The sequence below is a fragment of the Peromyscus californicus genome, unplaced genomic scaffold, assembly GCF_007827085.1.
Source record: "Peromyscus californicus insignis strain IS unplaced genomic scaffold, ASM782708v3 Scaffold_24__1_contigs__length_46423439, whole genome shotgun sequence".
Taxonomy (NCBI): domain Eukaryota; kingdom Metazoa; phylum Chordata; class Mammalia; order Rodentia; family Cricetidae; genus Peromyscus; species Peromyscus californicus.
In genome coordinates this window covers 3,597,561-3,616,249 of record NW_026294535.1, presented here as the reverse complement: position 1 = coordinate 3,616,249, position 18,689 = coordinate 3,597,561, and the positions used below count along the sequence as shown (strand labels likewise).

At 38.8% G+C, this 18,689-nt stretch overlaps 1 protein-coding gene across 1 annotated transcript; it reads right to left on the bottom strand.

Annotated features, from left to right (window-relative positions):
- Nucleotides 1–881: 881 nt before the first annotated feature.
- Nucleotides 882–13,992, bottom strand: LOC128120102 (zinc finger protein 431-like; the record flags this gene model as incomplete). The annotated part of the gene is made up of 6 exons (XM_052753851.1): nt 13,936–13,992; nt 3,792–3,918; nt 3,534–3,591; nt 2,330–2,400; nt 1,141–2,260; nt 882–1,056 (listed from the first exon to the last, which is right to left on the bottom strand). Coding segments are annotated over exons 1-6 (1,608 nt in total), but the record flags the coding sequence as incomplete, so codon positions are not given.
- Between the last annotated feature and the right edge of the window lie 4,697 nt (nt 13,993–18,689).

The following is an 18,689-nucleotide window of genomic DNA, read 5'->3' as shown; positions in this document are numbered from 1 at the left end:
CATTGAGCGGGGTGTTGAAGTCTCTCACTATTAATGTGTGGGATTTCATATGTGATTTAAGCTTTAGTAATGTTTCTTTTACATTTGTGGGTGTCCTTGTGTTTGGGACATAAATGTTCAGAATTGAAACTTCATCTTGGTGTATCTTTCCTGTGATGAGTATGTAATGCCCTTCCTGATCTCTTTTCATTGATTTTAGTTTGAAGTCTATTTTGCTGGACATTAGGATGGCTACACCTGCTTGCTTCTTAAGACCATTTGATTGGAAAGACTTTTCCCAGCCTTTTATTCTTAGATAGTGTCTATCTTTGAATTTGAGGTGTTTCTTGTATGCAGCAGAAAGTTGGGTCCTGCTTTTGTATTGATTCTGTTAGCCTGTGTCTTTTTATAGGTGAATTAAGTCCATTGATATTAAGGAATATTAATGACCAGTACTTGTTCATTCCTGTTATTTTTTGGTGGTAGTGTGTGTGCTTCTTTTCTTTGGGGTTTACTGCTGTGGTGTTATCTATTGCCTGTGTTTTCATGGGTTTCTCTCCAGTTTGTATAATTGCATGCCTGCGAAGTGTCATACAAAGACTTTACCACATTGATTGCATTCATAGAGTTTCTCTCCAGTATGTGTTTTTTCATGTACTTGAAGATAACCGTCTTCAGCAAAGGTTTTCCCACACTGATTACATTTATAGTGTTTTTCTCCAGTATGTGTTCTTTTATGTCTTGAAGATAACTATGACATAAAAAGGCTTTCCCACAATGATTACATTCATAGGGCTTCTCTCCAGTATGTGTTCTTTTTTGGCTTTGAAGATAACTGTGACATAAAAAAATGCTTTACAACACTCATTATATTCATAGGGTTTCTCTCCAGTATGTGTTCTGTTATGCCTTTGAAGATGATTGTGACATAAAAAGGCTTTGCCACACTGAGTACATTCATAGGGTTTCTCTCCAGTATGTGTTCTTTCATGTACTTGAAGATAACTATCTTCAGCAAAGGTTTTCCCACACTGATTACATTCATAGGGTTTTTCTCCAGTATGTGTTCTTTTATGTCTTGAAGATAACTATTACATAAAAAGGCTTTACCACAATGACTACATTCATAGGGTTTCTCTCCAGTATGTGTTCTTTTATGACTTTGAAGATAACTGTGACATAAAAAATGCTTTACAACACTCATTACATTCATAGAGTTTCTCTCCAGTATGTGTTCTGTTATGCTTTTGAAGATGATTGTGACATAAAAAGGCTTTGCCACACTGAGTACATTCATAGGGTTTCTCTCCAGTATGTGTTCTTTTATGACTTTGAAAATATCTCTGACATGAGAAGGCTTTACCACACTGATTACATTCATCGGGTTTCTCTCCAGTATGTGTTCTTTTGTGCCTTTGAAGATGACTGTATTGTGCAAAGGCTTTACCACATTGATTACATTCATAGGGTTTCTCTCCAGTATGTGTTCTTTTATGCCTTTGAAGATGATCTTGACGTGCAAAGGCTTTACCACACTGATTACATTCATAGGGTTTCTCTCCAGTATGTGTTCTTTCATGACTTTGAAGATATCTCTGACATGAGAAGGCTTTACCACACTGATTACATTCATAGGGTTTCTCTCCAGTATGTGTTCTTTCATGACTTTGAAGATGACTGTATTGTGCAAAGGCTTTACCACACTGATTACATTCATAGGGTTTCTCTCCAGTATGTGTTCTTTCATGACTTTGAAGATGACTGTATTGTGCAAAGGCTTTACCACACTGTTTACATTCATAGGGTTTCTCTCCAGTATGTGTTCTTTTATGAATTTGAAGATATCTCTGACATGAAAAGGCTTTACCACACTGATTACATTCATAGGGTTTCTCTTCAGTATGTGTTCTTTTATGACTTTGAAGATGACTGTATTGTGCAAAAACTTTACCACACTGATTGCATTCATAGGGTTTCTCTCCAGTATGTGTTCTTTTATGACTTTGAAGATAACTCTGACATGAAAAGGCTTTACCACACTGTTTACATTCATAGGGTTTCTCTCCAGTATGTGTTCTTTTGTGCCTTTGAAGATGATTGTGATACATAAAGGCTTTACCACACTGATTACATTCATAGGTTTTCTCTCCAGTATGTGTTCTTTCATGTACTTGTCGATAACTGTCTTCTGCAAAGGCTTTACCACACTGTTTACATTCATAGGGTTTCTCTCCAGTATGTCTTCTTAACTGCCTTTGCGGATGATTGGGACATTCAAAGGCTTTAACATATTGATTACATTCATATGATGTATGTCCAGTATGTGTTCTTTCATGCTTTAGGAGAAGACTCTGACATTCAAAGGCTTTAACACAATGAGTATATTCAGAAGGTTTCTCTGTAGTATGACTTCTTTCATACCTGCATGGAAAATTAGTGTATGTAAAAGATTTACCACATTCATTACAATGATGTGTCTGTATATCTATATGTATTTATTTTTCAATTTGGTCTAAATGTAAAGAGGAAAAAGATCTTAAGATTTTAGCCCATTATTTACACTTATGTTTTTTCCCTTCATTAAGGGTTGTTTTGCATATTTGAAGATTCCTGTGATGGTAACATCCTTTATTACCTGGCTCATATTGATGGCATCTGTTTTCTCTATGAGATTTCACACCATTGAAGAAAAATGGATGAATTCAGACCTTTATCTCACTTCTTCCATTAACAAATTTTCCTAAACTGTGAGTCCTGCTATATTTCCAAAGTGAACCAGGACAAACACAAGCATTTACACAATCCTGGTACTCACTGCAGTGTGGTTGTTGCTGGATTACCAATGAAGCTGAAAAATCATTTTTTGTAAACTTGCATCACATTCAACAAGTCTACTCAACATGGCAATTATTACATATATTCTGATTGTTCTGAGATGGAGAAATGTGTATTGCTTCTTTTTAGGCCCTATGTTCATATTTTCAAAGTGACATATGATATACCTATTAATGGAAGAATAAGAACTAAAAGATTTCCACATTTCATTTACAGTTGGACTTTCTGTTCTTCATCAACATGTGGTATGGATATTAAGTTTCCTCCACAGCAACCACCTCTTAACGCTTTACTCTAACTACTCTTCTCACTAAATTTAGCAAAGTCAGACCAAATATACGAGTAACCATATTTTACTATGAACTGTTTGCTTATTAGAAGGTTTTGAACATAGTCTTATTACATATTTAATGAGCATAACTTTTGTAATATAAATAGTAGGAATCTAAATGGATAGTCAGTTCTACATCATAGCTCTGATGGAGCTATGATTCAAATGGTGATATCTGTTAAGGCATTGACTCCTTGTCTTCATTCTTGAAAGAATGACATGAAAACACAATTCACTTGTCATTGAGGTATATGGTATTGAAATCATTTAATGATCATCAATGTACTTTAAACTGTAATTATTTATACTGATGCTATTATTTAAAAGTTACAGAAACATTAAAATATCTCCAGAGGAATATTTCTATCAGATTACACATGAAAATTACCTTCCATGTCTTCTAAAACTTTGACAGTGCTCTTCAATATTATCTTCCCACTTGTAACCTAGAATATTACACCAGGAAATATATGAAATATTGGAAATTGTGCAAAATTAAAGTAACTCCCTTCAATAATCATTAAAACCATGCTTAATATCTTCACCTCATTCTTCCTCAGACTCAATCAAATTACAGAAGAGTATCTATAACCAGGAACTAGTTGTCCCCTTATTTTAAAATGTGAAGGAAAATTTACAGTATTACCTATAACAGTGAGGTTTCTGTAAGTTTCCACCATCACATCTTTGTAGAGATTCTTCTGGGAAGGATCCAGCAAAGCCCACTCTTCCTGAGTGAAGTTGACATGCACATCATTATATGTCACTGCGTCCTAAAATTTGCCATAAATAAATATGTCATGCATATGCATACAACAAGACATATGATACTGACATCATTGTAAATGCAGGCTTCTTTAACAATATAGTCATATAATTCTGGTGTTTCGAACACTTATTCTATGATACAGACACTATAATATAGTCATTTAGCTACTTTAGAAGGAAATTGAATAGGGCACTTACCTCTATCATTCCTGAATGCTCTGAATGCAATATCACCTTGCAAGAGAATACATATTAACAGATAGAGAGACAAGATAAATCATCATCAGTACTTATTACATGTTAGAGAAACTGTATGAATAGTTACTAACTACAAAAAAAGATGAGCAAGCTGGGTGTATTGATTCATGCCTTTAATCCCAGCATGAAGATAAAAGAGGTAGGTATATCTGCCTCTGAGTTGAAAGCTAGCCTATACTATGCAATCATTTTTAGGAGAGAAAGAAGTAAAAATTAAGAACGTATCTCCTCTGCAAAAATCAATCAAATAAACAAAAATGATAGGAAGGACTCAGAGGTTTTTTTTTAATGAAGTTTCTACAAAGAGTTACATAATCACTTGAGTTCTGTATTCATTTTCTAGATAACTGAATTGCTTCAGTTTAAATGGTAACCTTAATAAATCTTACCAAAAGGAACTATGCATTTAAACAGCTACAAATAGATAGATGATACCAATAGCAATATAAATGTTGAACATAAATAATCAACACAGTGCAAGAGAGACAGCTCAGAAGTTAAGATCTCTTGTTGATCTTGCATATAAGTGGGCCCAATTGCCAGTCCTTATGTGGAAGTGTCTGAGGCATGTAAATCTGGATGGATATATTTAACATTCTGCCTAAAGTCATCATTCCCTTGTCCTTTGCAGCAACAAAATCACTTTTGGTGTACTACATTATGTTCTAACTTGCTTGCTTCACATTGTGATTGAATTCTCTACCCAAAAAGCACCACAGGTAATGAATGGGTTTATTTGGCTGATTCTGCCAGGTCACAATTCATCATTTTGGGAACTTAGAAGTTCAAGCTAGCAAATAGAGACAAAAATCATTTAAATAAACCTTTGTTTAGTACCTTTCTCTGTTACTTGGACATTGTCTCATGCTCAGCTAGCTCTCTTATCCAGCCCAGGTCAACTCTCATAGGGATATTGTACCCTCACTGGAAGGGCTTTCACACATCAATCAGCAATCAGCAAAATCTCTCAAAGATATACCAAACAGCCATTCTGATGGATCACATCCTCAACTGAGGTTCCAACAGGTGACTATAGGCTCTGTCATGTTGACAGCTGGAAGTAACTAGGACAAAGGGACAATAATATATGAGGAGGTTTAAAAAACCAAAAACCAATGTATTAACAATGTCAATAACTTAAACAGCAACAATGCAAACACTGATGATAGTAACAACTGGAAAACATATGTATGCCAAGAAATGAGGAGAAACAAGCTTCTAAGATAAAGAAGAGAAAACTAATGCTGTTTCTCCACAGAAAGTCTCCAAGACAACAAACTCAAGGAACTCATAACATAATGCAGTAATTTTTCAGAAAATAAAAATAGGTGGAGGTCCATCATTTTGCAGAGAAAAATATAACCAAATTATAACTAATAAAAAATTGATAAAACCTAGATGGTGTGACTGATAAATGGAGACACAAAGAGAGACCTACATAGTTAACATGGTCTCTTGAACAAGAACTGTAAGATTCTAATGAAAATCAAAATTAAAAAAAAATCACTGATCACCACTCACACTGTGCACACCAGTTCTCTTGTTAGCCAATAATAGAAAATAGATTGAGTGATAAGGACTGTTCTAGAAAAATTGGATGGATTCACTTGAAGCCTGATATTTCTACATTGTAGAAAATGGTTTTGACTACTAAAATTATCACATTCTGTTTTGATAAAGAAAAGGATGTCTGTTAGGATCATTTTAAAACCCTTTGTTTCTATGATTGATGACTGGATGTAAGTCTGCATCAGAGTGAGGAAATGAAAAAAATTTCAAACAAAATGCTAGATAACAGATTTTTAAATCAATGTTGTATGATTTGTATTAGATACCTAAAGCAACCTGTTTTCCTCTAATTGTTTTCTAAGTCACAAGCATGTTTTTAAAATAAGTATATCCTCATTTTTATGTGTATGTTTGTTTGCATGTATGAGAGAAATTTTCTATGTGTATACAAGTGACACACCAAAGAGTGTGTGGGATCCCTGGATCTGAAATGGCAGGTGGTTATGAGCCTCTCAACTTGAGTGTTGATTTCTGAACTAAGGTCAACCCCAAGAAGAATATTTGCTGAGAGTCATGCACAGCCCACAGAGTACTTTTTATCTAATAAACTAAGTCTTTCACAGATTAATAACAGAAACCTACATAAAGAAAGAAGTAAATAAATGAAGCCTGGGAACTTGATGAATCAGTATTAAGATGTTGGGTATGGGATCAGGTAGGTGCCTACAGACCTTCCCCAATCTCTATTACCTAAATCCAATACTCAGGGTTGCCTCTAGGGCTGTAACAGAACTTCAGCTGCAGCTTCTCTTCCACCTGTTCATAATTCCTGTGGATTCCAAAGACAATCCCCACTTGCCCTGTCTTTCTTACCTCATGTCTATGTCAAAGCACCCAACTAACTGGGGCAGCACCCCCAATCAACTAATTGTCACATCTTCCAGAAGACCAGTTAGGCTATCCACAGATCTACAACATTATCCCTTATCCTAGACCTGATTTTAACAGTTGCCCCATCATTGCAGTAGATCACCAGAGGCAGCTTCCCCTCTCCACTCTCCATTTCTCCTGCAGATCCCTATGGTTATCTCCCCCTCATCTCCCCTTGACCCAGTTTCCAACACCAGTAAGCATTCTCCCTTGAACACACCAGCCAATAAGACCAGGAAAAAAGAAAACACTCAGGCAACACACACTCTGAAACTCAAGAGAATAAACAGAAAATCAGGAACAAAACTCCCATTGAACAAAGATAAAGTCAGGAAACAGCACCGAGACCTATAATCACCCCAAACCTGATGCCTAGCATAGGAACATAATTAATAACAGCCAGGGTAATATATCACCATCAGAGCCCAGCTATCCTACCACAGCAGACCCTGAATAATCTAACAAAGTTGAAATACAAGACAAAACACCCTCAAAACCAAATATATGGAGAGGATAGAGGAACTTAAAAAGAAAATGAATAAATACCTTAAATAAATTTACAAGAGCACAAACAAAGAAACAATTGGAGGAAATCAATAAATTCCTCCAAGAAAGCTAGGAAAACACAAACTATTGGAGTAAACCAATAAACAACTTAAATAAAACCAAGATAAAACAAACTAATCATTAAAGGAAAGAAATAAAATTGTTGAAGACCTGAAAATGGAAACTGAAGCAATAACAGAAAACAGAAACTGAGGGGATTCCAGAAATGAAAATTTTAGGACTACAAACAGGAAGTACAGTTGGCTATATCAGTCAAAGAAAATGTCAACTATAAAAATTTCTTGATGCAAAATAACCAGGAATTCTTGGACATTATGCAAAGACCAAACCTATGAATGACAAGAATAAAATAAATATAAAAAAACTAAGCTCAAACGTCCAGAAAATATTTTCAATAAAATCATATAACAAATTATCCTGAGTTAATGTAGGTGCTGATAAAGGTACAAAGAAGCATGCAAAACACCCAAGAAATTGGGTCAGAAAAGAAAGTTCCCTTGTCACATAAAAACCAAATCACTAAACATTCAGAACAAAGAAAGAGTATTAAAAGCTGCAAAGACAAAAGACCAAGTAATATATAAAGGCAGACCTATGAAAATTACACCTCACTTCTCAATGGAGATTCTAAAAGCCATAAGGGCTTGGGCACATGTGATGCAGGCTCTAAGAAACGACAGATGCCATCCCAGATTATTACATTCAGAAACTTTTCTTCACTATAAATGGAGAAAATAAGATACAATTTATATAATATCTTTGTACAAATCCAGTCCTGCAGAAGGTACTAGAAGAAAAAATCCAATCCAAGGAAGCTAACTACACATATGAAAATACAGTAAATAAATAATATTACATCAGCAAAACCAAAAGAAGAGAAACACACACACACTCACACAAACACAAACTAACACACTCTCATACACATACCATCATCACCAACAATAACAACAACAAAATAACAGGTATTAATTATCATTATTCCTGATATCTCTCAATATCAATGGCCTCAATTCCCCAATGAAGACACAAATTAACAGTATGGATTCAAAAACAATATCCACCCTTCCACTCCATAAAAGAAACACACTTCAACATCAAGGATAGAGGTTGCCTAAAGGTGAATGCTGGGAAAGATTTAAAGCAATTGGAACTAAAAAGTAGGCTTGTGTAGCTATTTTATTATCTGCCAAAATAGACTTCAAACAAAAATTAATCAAAAGCAATGGGGAAGAATACTCCTTAGTCATCAAAGGTAAAACTCCACCAATATGACATTTCAATTATTAATATCTATGCCCCAAACACAAGGTCACCCACTTTTGTAAAAGAAATACTTCTACAGGTTAAATGACACACTGACTCTCACAGTGTTTGATAGTGGTAGATTTCAATACCCCACCCTCAACAATGGACAGGTCATCCAGACAGAAACCAAATGGAGAAATATTGGAGCTAATGGATTTTATAAATCACATGAACATAACACACTATAGAACATTCCACCCAAAGAAAAAGAATACACCTTCTTCTCAGCACCATATGGAATTTTTTCCAAAATTGATGACACACTGGGACATAATTCAAGTCTCAACAGATATAAGAAAATGGAAAGAATTCCTTGTATCCTATCTGATCACCATGCATTACAGCTGGTTATAAAAACAAAACAAAACAAAACCAGAAAGCTTAAAAACTAATGAAAACTGAACAACACTCTACTAAAGAAAATGAGTCAAGACAGAAATAAAGAAGGAAATTAAAGAGTTTCTAGAATTTAATAAAAATGTTGACACAAGATATTCAAACTTAGAGGACACAATGAAAGTGGTCATAGGAGGAAACTGTAGAACTGAGTGTCTACATAAAAAAAGGAAAAGACTTCATATTTGCAATTTAACAGCACACATAAAAGCACTAGAACAAAAACAATAGGTATCGCAAGAGGTGTAGACAGGAAGAAAGTATTCAATAAGGGCTAAAATTCATCAAATAGAAACAATGAAAAAGACAAGGAATCGATGAAACACAGTGTCAGTTCTTTGAGGAATTCAATTAGACAGACAAACCCTTATCCAAACTACCTAAGAGAAAATTAATCCTAATTAATTTTGGATTAATTAAGAAACAGCCACTTGAGACAATAAGAAATCACCTATACCTGATTCACTGATTTCATATTGGTAATCCCAAATGTAGACAAAACTGGAAAATTTTTGTTGTTGTTGTTGGTGGTGGTGGTTGTTTTTCGAGACAGGGTTTCTCTGTGTAGTTTTGGTGCCTGTCCTAGATCTCTCTCTGTAAACCAGACTGGCCTGAAACTCACAGAGATCTACCTGGATCTGCCTCCTGAGTGCTAGGATTAAAGGTGTGTGTGACAACCACCACCACCACCACCACCATGCCCAACTCTGATTTGTATTGATTCATCCTGAAATTGTTTTCCAAAATGCACTGAAGTGCCCCAGTTTAACCTCTGCAGAGGAGGTTCAGGACAATATCTCTTAAAGTCATTTTTGGTGTCAGTCACTGATCCATGTCAAATTATTCACAGAAATGAATATACCAAGTATGACAGCAGAGCCAGGCAGATCTCCTTGAATTTGGTCTTCATAGTGAATATGATAGAAAGACATATATTATTATTGAATACACACACACACACACACACACACACACACACACACACACTCATAAATAAAGTTGAATATAATTTTGCTCTGTTGTTTAAAATAAGATCTCATTACAAAGATCCAGCTAGCCTAAAACTCACACTGTATAGTTTAATGAATAATATATATTGAATATATGGAATAGATAAAACAAATATAAAATAATTTACATTGAATATATAAACAAATTCCAATAAATTTTCACTCTATACCATTGGCTCATTACTGAAAACATGAGTTTTCTATACAAGAGGGAGTTTCAAAACAATTGTCTAATCCTGACTCATCTAATCAAAATCTATAGAAACAGCAGTAATTTATAATTTCAATAAGCTCCAAAATTCTGATAATAAAAAATATAACAAGATTTTTAAATACAAAATAACAAATGCCTCAAAACAACAGTTATGAGTTTGTTTGCCTCATAATATTTCCAGTTTTACCAAGGAGCTTGCCTATGAGGATCACCCATGCTGTCTCAGGAACATTCAAGACTCTAGCAGTATCTGAAGTCTGAGAAGGCACTGTGGCCCCCATAGAATGCTCAGTAAAGCAGCTGGGCACCAGGATGTATAAGGAAGGCATCTGGACTCAAAGAAGGATCTGGAGAGTGGCATAGAGACTAAGGAATCAGAAGGCAACCTGGTGGCAGGAAAGTCCTTAAAAAGGGTAGGTGGCGACGGGCGGTGGTGGCGCACGCCTTTAATCCCAGCACTCGGGAGGCAGAGGCAGGCGGATCTCTGTGAGTTCGAGGCCAGCCTGGACTACCAAGTGAGTTCCAGGAAAGGCGCAAAGCTACACAGAGAAACCCTGTCTCGAAAAACCAAAAAAAAAAAAAAGGGTAGGTGGATTGCTGTCTCACTTTCCCTGTATCAGGTTCTCATGTATATGACCATTGCAAGCTCTTCCCTGCACTGTTCCCAGCATCCTGCTACTCCTAACAACTACAACAGCAGCACTATGACCTCCAAGTCTCTGGGTTAAATCATTAGCCTAAGTTAACTCCTTGTCCAGCTAGATCCAGGTCCTGGGGATTTCCAGGGACTAGTTTCAGGGCTACAAGTGATCAGGCCAGGTGACTCCAGGAACAGCTCCTCCAGCTCCACAGGTATTTGAGACAGGCAAGACAAGAGCTGGGTTGGTGCACAGGGCCTGTGAGCTTTTGCAGCCCCACCTACCTGCCTCCCTGGGCCAAGCCTGCAAATCACCTACTAAGCACACCCTCTCCCTCAGGCAAACTGAGCAGAAATTCCTCCAGACCTCTCCTCAGAAGCACAGCACTCTCCAGATGCACCCCCAGGAAAGACCCTCACAGACACACTCACACAAGATCAAAGACATTCTCCCTCCCTGGAAATACCCTTCCAGACATTATTTTTAGCCTGATTCAGAGGACCTGATTCCAGAGCCTGGAATTCTGTGAGGACCTCAGTTTGGGGAAAAGTGTCAGAATGGGGAGAGCTTGGCAGCTAAATTGTAGAGCTGGTTTAAGATCAAGGCCGATGGAGACAGCATGGCAGCCCATCCACTGTACAAACAGGGCCCTGCAAGAGAAGAACTGGACCTCCAGAGCTGGAATCATACCGGAGCTGGGAACCCAGAGTCACAGCTGGCAAGGTAGGCAAACCCTAAGCCCTGCAAGAAGATCTCAGGTGAAGGAGAAAATATGGCCAGTACACATTCTAACTTACAAGGTTGAGGGGAAGGATCTAATGAAACCCTCTCCTTAGACAAAGTACTACAGGAAACTAATGAATATTGAGAGGGAGAATTGTTGGTTATCCAAAATGAAGTGCCCTTCACTAAAATCATATAAATAGAAGAAATACCAAAATGACTCAGCAGTTCATATTCATTTCTTGGCATAGACATATAAATAAGAAAAGTGAAAGAACCAGTTGGAGACAGAGTATTTGAAGGTATGTAGCAGGCTTCCTTTTGGACCACCAATCAGCTCCCAAATCATGAAACAAAGACTTCTTAGTAGTTATGAATGCTTCCTGTCACATGGATTATGGCCCAAGATGTTGATTCTGCCCTATCCACCCACCCAACACCATGCACACCTGACAAACCTCTGCAGTTCAGAATCTCCTTTTGTCCCTGGTATAAAATTTCACTAGAAAACACCATTGTAGTTGATGGCAGCAGAACGTTAGAAGCACTTTAATCATGTATTGCTGAAAGGTGATCTACACTGCCATCTTTCTACCAGTTTCTAAATTATTTGTAGCATTTATAAGATAAACGTGAAAGAGAAGTGCAATGGTCAGAACTTCTAGAAACCAGAGCTGCAGCTTTCCAATCTGTCTTCTCACTGCACACCAAAAGCTTGCCTGTGTGTGCACACTGAGCAGTGATACTACAAGCATCATATTCTCCAATGCAAGGGCTGCAGAGTTTTCCCCTCCCAAGGAAATCCATCCACAGAGAAGCTCAGAGGACAAGGACAACTGCCACAGTCAGCATATGAACCAACAGAACCACAGTCTGGCTCATATTTCATCTAAATTCTAGAAGAAATGACAGATCAACAGACCTTCTCTGAACACCCTACACCTACCATGGCATAGCTGTGGTCTTCCTTACAACTCTCTACAACAGAAGCAGAGGAGATCCTGGAAAGAACCTGCAAGCTACCTGCCACTAGGATTCCTGATTGTTAAGCCTTCCCAGAGTCCCTCATTGCCTAGAGCTATCCAACTGGGCCTCAGAATACTAACAACTACCCTACTGGGTGATCAGAGATCAAATGACTCAGAAAGCACAGTGCTTCCAGCTCTGAATTTCCAGCAGAGCAGAGAGGGTCCTAGTCAATAAACTTTGTATTTTAGTAGATATTCTTCCATCCTCCTAGAGCACATCTTGTTCCTCATCCAAAGCACAGGGTGCTTTTGTGCACTTTCTATTATCCAGACTGGTAGGATTTGCAGGACTGTGTACTGCAAAAGAACTGGGCAGCAGAGGCAGGATTAAGAATTCAAAGCAATTCTCAATAAAATTGCTTGATATAGTGATATTATAAGCTCATTGTCCCCCATGCCAGGATGGCAGAGCCTCCCCTCCCCAGGGAATACACATTCAACAAAGCTCAGAGAACAAGGGCCACTACCCAGGTTACCACAGGAGCAACAGAACCTCAGTCTGGCTCATGGTCCATCCCAGTCCAGGCAGCTCTGATAGCTCAGCCAACCTGCTTTTCTTGGCCTGGGGAGAGTGGCCCTCACACTCACCATGTCATGGCTTGTGGACTTCCTTACCACTCCCTACAGCAGAACAAGAGGAGAATCCTGAAAGAATCTCTAAGCTACCTCCTACTGGTTCTCCTGATTGCTAAGCCTTTCCAGAGTCCCCCATTAGCCAGAACTACCCGGTTGCATTTCAGAACATTAGAAGTCATGCTACTGGGTGAACAGAGATCAAATGACTCAGAAGGCAAAATCCTTCTCAGGTTTGTCCTTCCACACTATGGTCGAACAGGATCCTAATCTGGGATTTGGTAGTTTAGTAAAATCCACCAATATCCCAAGTACTTCCTATTCCTCTTCCAAGGCACAGGGTCCTATGTGCACACATTCCACTACACACTCAATGTCCAGTGCAGCCAACCCTTTTTATTTCAGAGCTGGGAGGTCCTGCTGTCAAACACATGTCACATTCAAACAGTAACAGTTGTTAAACAAAAAGAGGCCATGGATGAGCACACAATGAAGGGACTATGGGGGGGCTTGGAGGCAGGGAAGAGACAGTGGAAATAATGTAATTATAATCCCAAATAATTTTGTGAAAAAGTTGAAACAGGCTTTATGGCCATGTGCTCCAGAGACTAGGGATTTGTATTAGAGTACACCAAGTGCTTCTCACATCATTTCTCTTGGGGTATACATCTTAAACCTGGAAAACACAGTCATATATTAGACATGGTCACATCAATTTATCCAGTTCTGCTCTTTAGGTTGAACTGGTGTAACTATAGTAATTTGGTTTCACAAACATTCAGTTCATTATCCACATTCTTGATTGATTGGTCTGGGGATCCAAGAACTGGCCAGTCATCACATTTATTGATCATCTAAAATTGATTACCTCACCAGCATCATCTACTGTCACAGCAGGAATGCTTTCAACCTCCTTCTTGCCCATCCCTTTCTATCCTGTGACTACACCTGTTTTATAGTTGGTCAGTTGTGGTGACATTGTGTCCCTCAATATATTGTGCACTTTAATAAACTTATTTGGGGTCAGAGACCAGAACAACCATTAGATAGACATAGAGGCCAGACACACCTTTAATCCTAGCATTCTGCAGGCAGAGATCCATCCAGATCTCTGTGAGTTCAAAGCCACACTGGAAACAGCCAGGCATGGTGGCACATGCCTACATCCCAGGAAGTGATGGTAGGAAGCAGAAAGGTATATAAGGTGTGAGGACCAGGAACTAGAGCCTGTTAAGCATTTAGGCTTTTGAGCAGCAGTTCAGCTGAGATTCCTTAAGATGAGGACACAGAGGCTTCCAGATTGAAGAAACAAGATCAGGTGAGGAATTGGCAAGGTGAAGTTAGCTGTGGCTTGTTCTGTTTCTCTGATCTTTCAGTGTTCACCCCAATACCTGGCTCCAGGTTTGCTTTCATTAATAAGACCTTTTAAGATTCATGCTACAGTCAGTGAACACAATTCTTACAAAGGTCCCACTTCATCTGTAGATTCACAATAAAATCTTGAGAAGTTGGAGGATATTCACTCACTAATCTATTTTTCCTTCCCACAGACCAGACAAGGCTCCATTCTGGAAGGAGTTTCAAAACTGTCTTCCCAGCACTGGGCAGCAGAGGCAGGATTGATTGTTCAAAGCAATTCTTGATTTTATGGTGTGAGACAAGCCTGAGCTACAAGAGACATTGATCTAAACCAGTGATTCTCAACCTTCCTAAGGCTGTGTGACTCTTTAATACAGTTCCTCATGATGCAGTGGTGCCCACAACTCTAAAAAATGTTTCACTACCTCTTTATAACTATATTTTTGCTACTGGTATGAATAATCATATAGATATCTGCTGTTTCCAATCATCTTAGGCCAGTATTGTGATATAGTCATTTGATCCCCCACATGGAGGCATGATCAAGGTTGAGAATCACTCTTCTAAATTGATATAAATAAATAGATAAATAAACAACACTTAAGAAAAAATGAAATAAAATTCTTAAACTGAGAAACATTGAAAAATAGAAAAAAGCAGCAATGTATTTAAAGAAAATGAATTTTTAAAATAATATCAATAATTGATATTTTAAAATGATAAAAATGATTGGAAGAAACTTTAGCTATACTGACTTTGAAATGGAGTAGGCACCTCCCTAGTAAAGTGAATACCATTAATACGAGATTGTATGACTTTGTCCCATGTAAAATGTTAGTCACTGAGTGTTGTAAGATGACACACAGAGTTACAGCCATTGGCTTTTGTCCCAAATATCTGAGCTGACTTAACTGTGTCGACCAGGATTGCACATATCTGCACAGGAGAGTTTGCTAATTGGAAACTGAATACTTAGTAGTTCAAGCTATTCTCCCTAAACTGTACACCCACCAATTCTGTCTGTTTTCATTCACATGGAAGGAATTAATACATACAGGAAAATTACAGAGAAAGCCGCTCACCCTACCCCATCAGTCCTTCTTTGTAATGGATAACCCTGAAGCTCACTGCCTTCAAGTTCAGTCATGACCTAGCTATTGTCTAGTCTGTTTCCCCCTGCAGTGTACACAGTGTACTGTTCCTTCTCTTCTGGTCTGAAGAGAGAAGCCGTGCTCCACACACAAATCCTTTCCCTGTTCTGCAATGCACAGTCCACTGTGTGACTCAAATGGGTAATTTTAGAACTCTGGGGTGCCACAGATGTGTCATCTAGGAATTTAGGGTGGTTAGTCAGGAGGATAACAATGGCAATGCCCTGTGGGGCTACAGACAGTGTTCAAGTCCATCTCAATCAACATAGAAGACCTTGACTCAAAAACACTTTTCGGGCAGTGGTGGCACATGCCTTTAATCCCAGCACTCAGGAGGCAGAGGCAGGGGGATCTCTGTGAGTTTGAGGCCAGCCTGGTCTACAGAGCAAGATCCAGGACAGGCACCAAAGCTACACAGAGAAACCTTGTCTTGAAAAAAAAAAACCAAAAAACAAACAAACAAAAAAACACTTTTTAGAAAGACTGGAGATGCCCCTGTTCTAGAATTAGTATAACTTCATGGCACACCATGACTTAATGTTGGTTCTGACCCTGTAATGATTCCTTGAGCAGCATTTAGAGGCTGTTTTTTTAATCGAAGGATGGGCCTTTGTGCTTGTTGTAAATCAGGGTTGTCTCCTTGTTATGGGAATGTAGCTGGTTAATCATATGAAACAAATATTTACATATTATCATACTAATCTCTAACAGGCATGGTTGGCATGTACGTATCTTTGGGATATATGTGATGCAGGCCTTCCTTACCTAAATTCTACCTTGTAGATTAATGTCTCCTAACATCTGGTAAGCCCTTTACCATCAATTTTACTACCATCAATTCTACTTTTCTCCATCACAGTAATAGCAGAGGAGTGCTACTTTACACAGGAAATACTGTTTACAATCTCCACAGAATTAACTCCAGATGGATCCCAAGCCTAAGTGTGAAAAGTTCAAAGTGCAGTACTTCTGGGAGATATATTAGATACAGGACCAGGTCTCTCTGAGTTCAGCAAATTTGTGTTCCATAGTGAAAATGGTTATACACTAAGGGTGCCGGCATTACACAGTGATGTCAACAAGGTTATTTCAAAGCTCAGTCCTACTCCCAATGATCTGCACACAGCCTAGAGAGTGAAGTGGCACAGGCTGCCAGCCAGCGCAGGAATTGCAAAGACAGTGCAGGACCACACAGAAACACACTGGAGAGGGCAGGACGAGCAGAACCATGCTGGACCATGAGGTACCATGCAAGAACATGTGGAACTCTACATCCGGACACTGGCTCCCACCCAGCCAAGGGAGGACCCACCAAACTGGCTCCCATGACTGAAATCACCACTCCTCCCAGTCTGGGGACAGCAGCCCTTCACTCACCATGTTGTGGTTTTCCAGATTGCCCAAACTCTCTGCTCAACTTCCTGCAGCAGCACACACAGCACAGCACACAAAACCATTGGCACCAGCTCCTTTTCAAAGCCAAGCCTGAAGCTTGTGACAGGAAGGACCCTGCACCACTTCTGACTGGCTGCTTGCCTGGAGGGCCTGATTGGCTAGTGAGGCCTGAGTGACAAGAGCACCTCCTATAGGGTTGCACTGTGCTTAAAGACACAGCACAATGGTTCCTGACCTTGCCTTCCACCTCAGACCAAGACCTTTTCAGAACTGGGAGAGATTTACATTTCAATAGCACCCTGCTATCTTCCTGTCCTCCATAGGCACTTCTCCTTCCTCTTCCTGGACACAATGTGGCTAGCTAGCTTGTACAGCCCACTCTGCTATGAGGGGTGGAGTGATTCCCTGTCACACATGTGGAAGGATGCCCAGAATATTAACAACTAAAGAGAAATTTAAGCACACAAAAGGAGATGTTAGGTGGCTTCACACTGAGGTCAGGTGAATTGAATGGACTTTTTCCCTGCTTTACATTGGGATTTCAGACAACCAGGAAAGAAAGGCAGGAACTAGACACACACAAAAAAAATAGGTCTTTTTCCCATGAGAAAGCTGGATGACGGCTCCATTGCTTCAGGAGTTTAATTTCTGAAATCCAGAGCAAACTGTAGGAAAATTAAATAATAATACAGAGTAGTCTTCATGGAAAATTGAAAACTTGGAGAATAATGGAGTTAGGAAGAATGTGGTTATGAGCACCATTGTCAACCAGCACATCTTACTCAGTGGGCAGGTGAAAAAAAGATGCAACTGTATTATTCAGTGTTCTCTACATGATCAGGACTGGTAGAATGAATCTCTCCATGTATGTAGAAAGTTGATTTCATAGAATGTCTTACAAGCTGTGTTCCAGGTAGTCTAAACAATGGCTGCCTACCAATGGAAATTTGAAGAATCCAGTAGTTGTTCAGTCCATGAGGCTGGATGTCTCACCTGGTCTTCAGTATATCACTAAAATCTAAGGAAATGGGCTCTAATGCTAGTAAAGGAATAAACTTGGTAGCCAGAGCTAGCAGAAGCAGACAAAGAGAGAGCTTTCTCCTTCAATATCCTTTATGTATGTAGGCTGCCACCAAGAGTTACTATCCAGATTAAAGGTGGATCTTATTCTTTGTTTATTGTTTTTTTGGGGGGGGGTTGGTATTTTCTTTTCTTTCTCTCTTTCTTTCTTTTTTTTTTTTTTTTTTTGGTTTTTCGAGACAGGGTTTCTCTGTGTAGCTTTGTGCCTTTCCTGAAATCACTTTGGAGACCAGGCTGGCCTTGAACTCACAGAGATACACCTGGCTTTTTTTTTTTGATATTTTCAAGACAGGGTTTATCTGTGTATCCTTGGAACTCATTCCATAGATGAACCTGGCCTCAAATTCAGAAATCCAACTGGCTCATCTTCCTGAGTGCTGAGGTTAAAGGTGTGCATTGCCACCAAGCAGCTAAAGGTAGATCTCATCACCTCAAATGATTCAGATTAAAGATGGGTCTTTAAGGTGGCACACGCCTTTAATCCCAGCACTCCCGAGGCAGAGACAGGTGGATCTCTGTAAATTTGAGGCCAGCTGGGTCTACAGAGTGAGATCCAGGACAGGCACCAAAGCTACAAAGAGAAACCCTGTCTCAAAGAAAAAACAAAAACAAAACAACAACAACAATAAAACCAAAA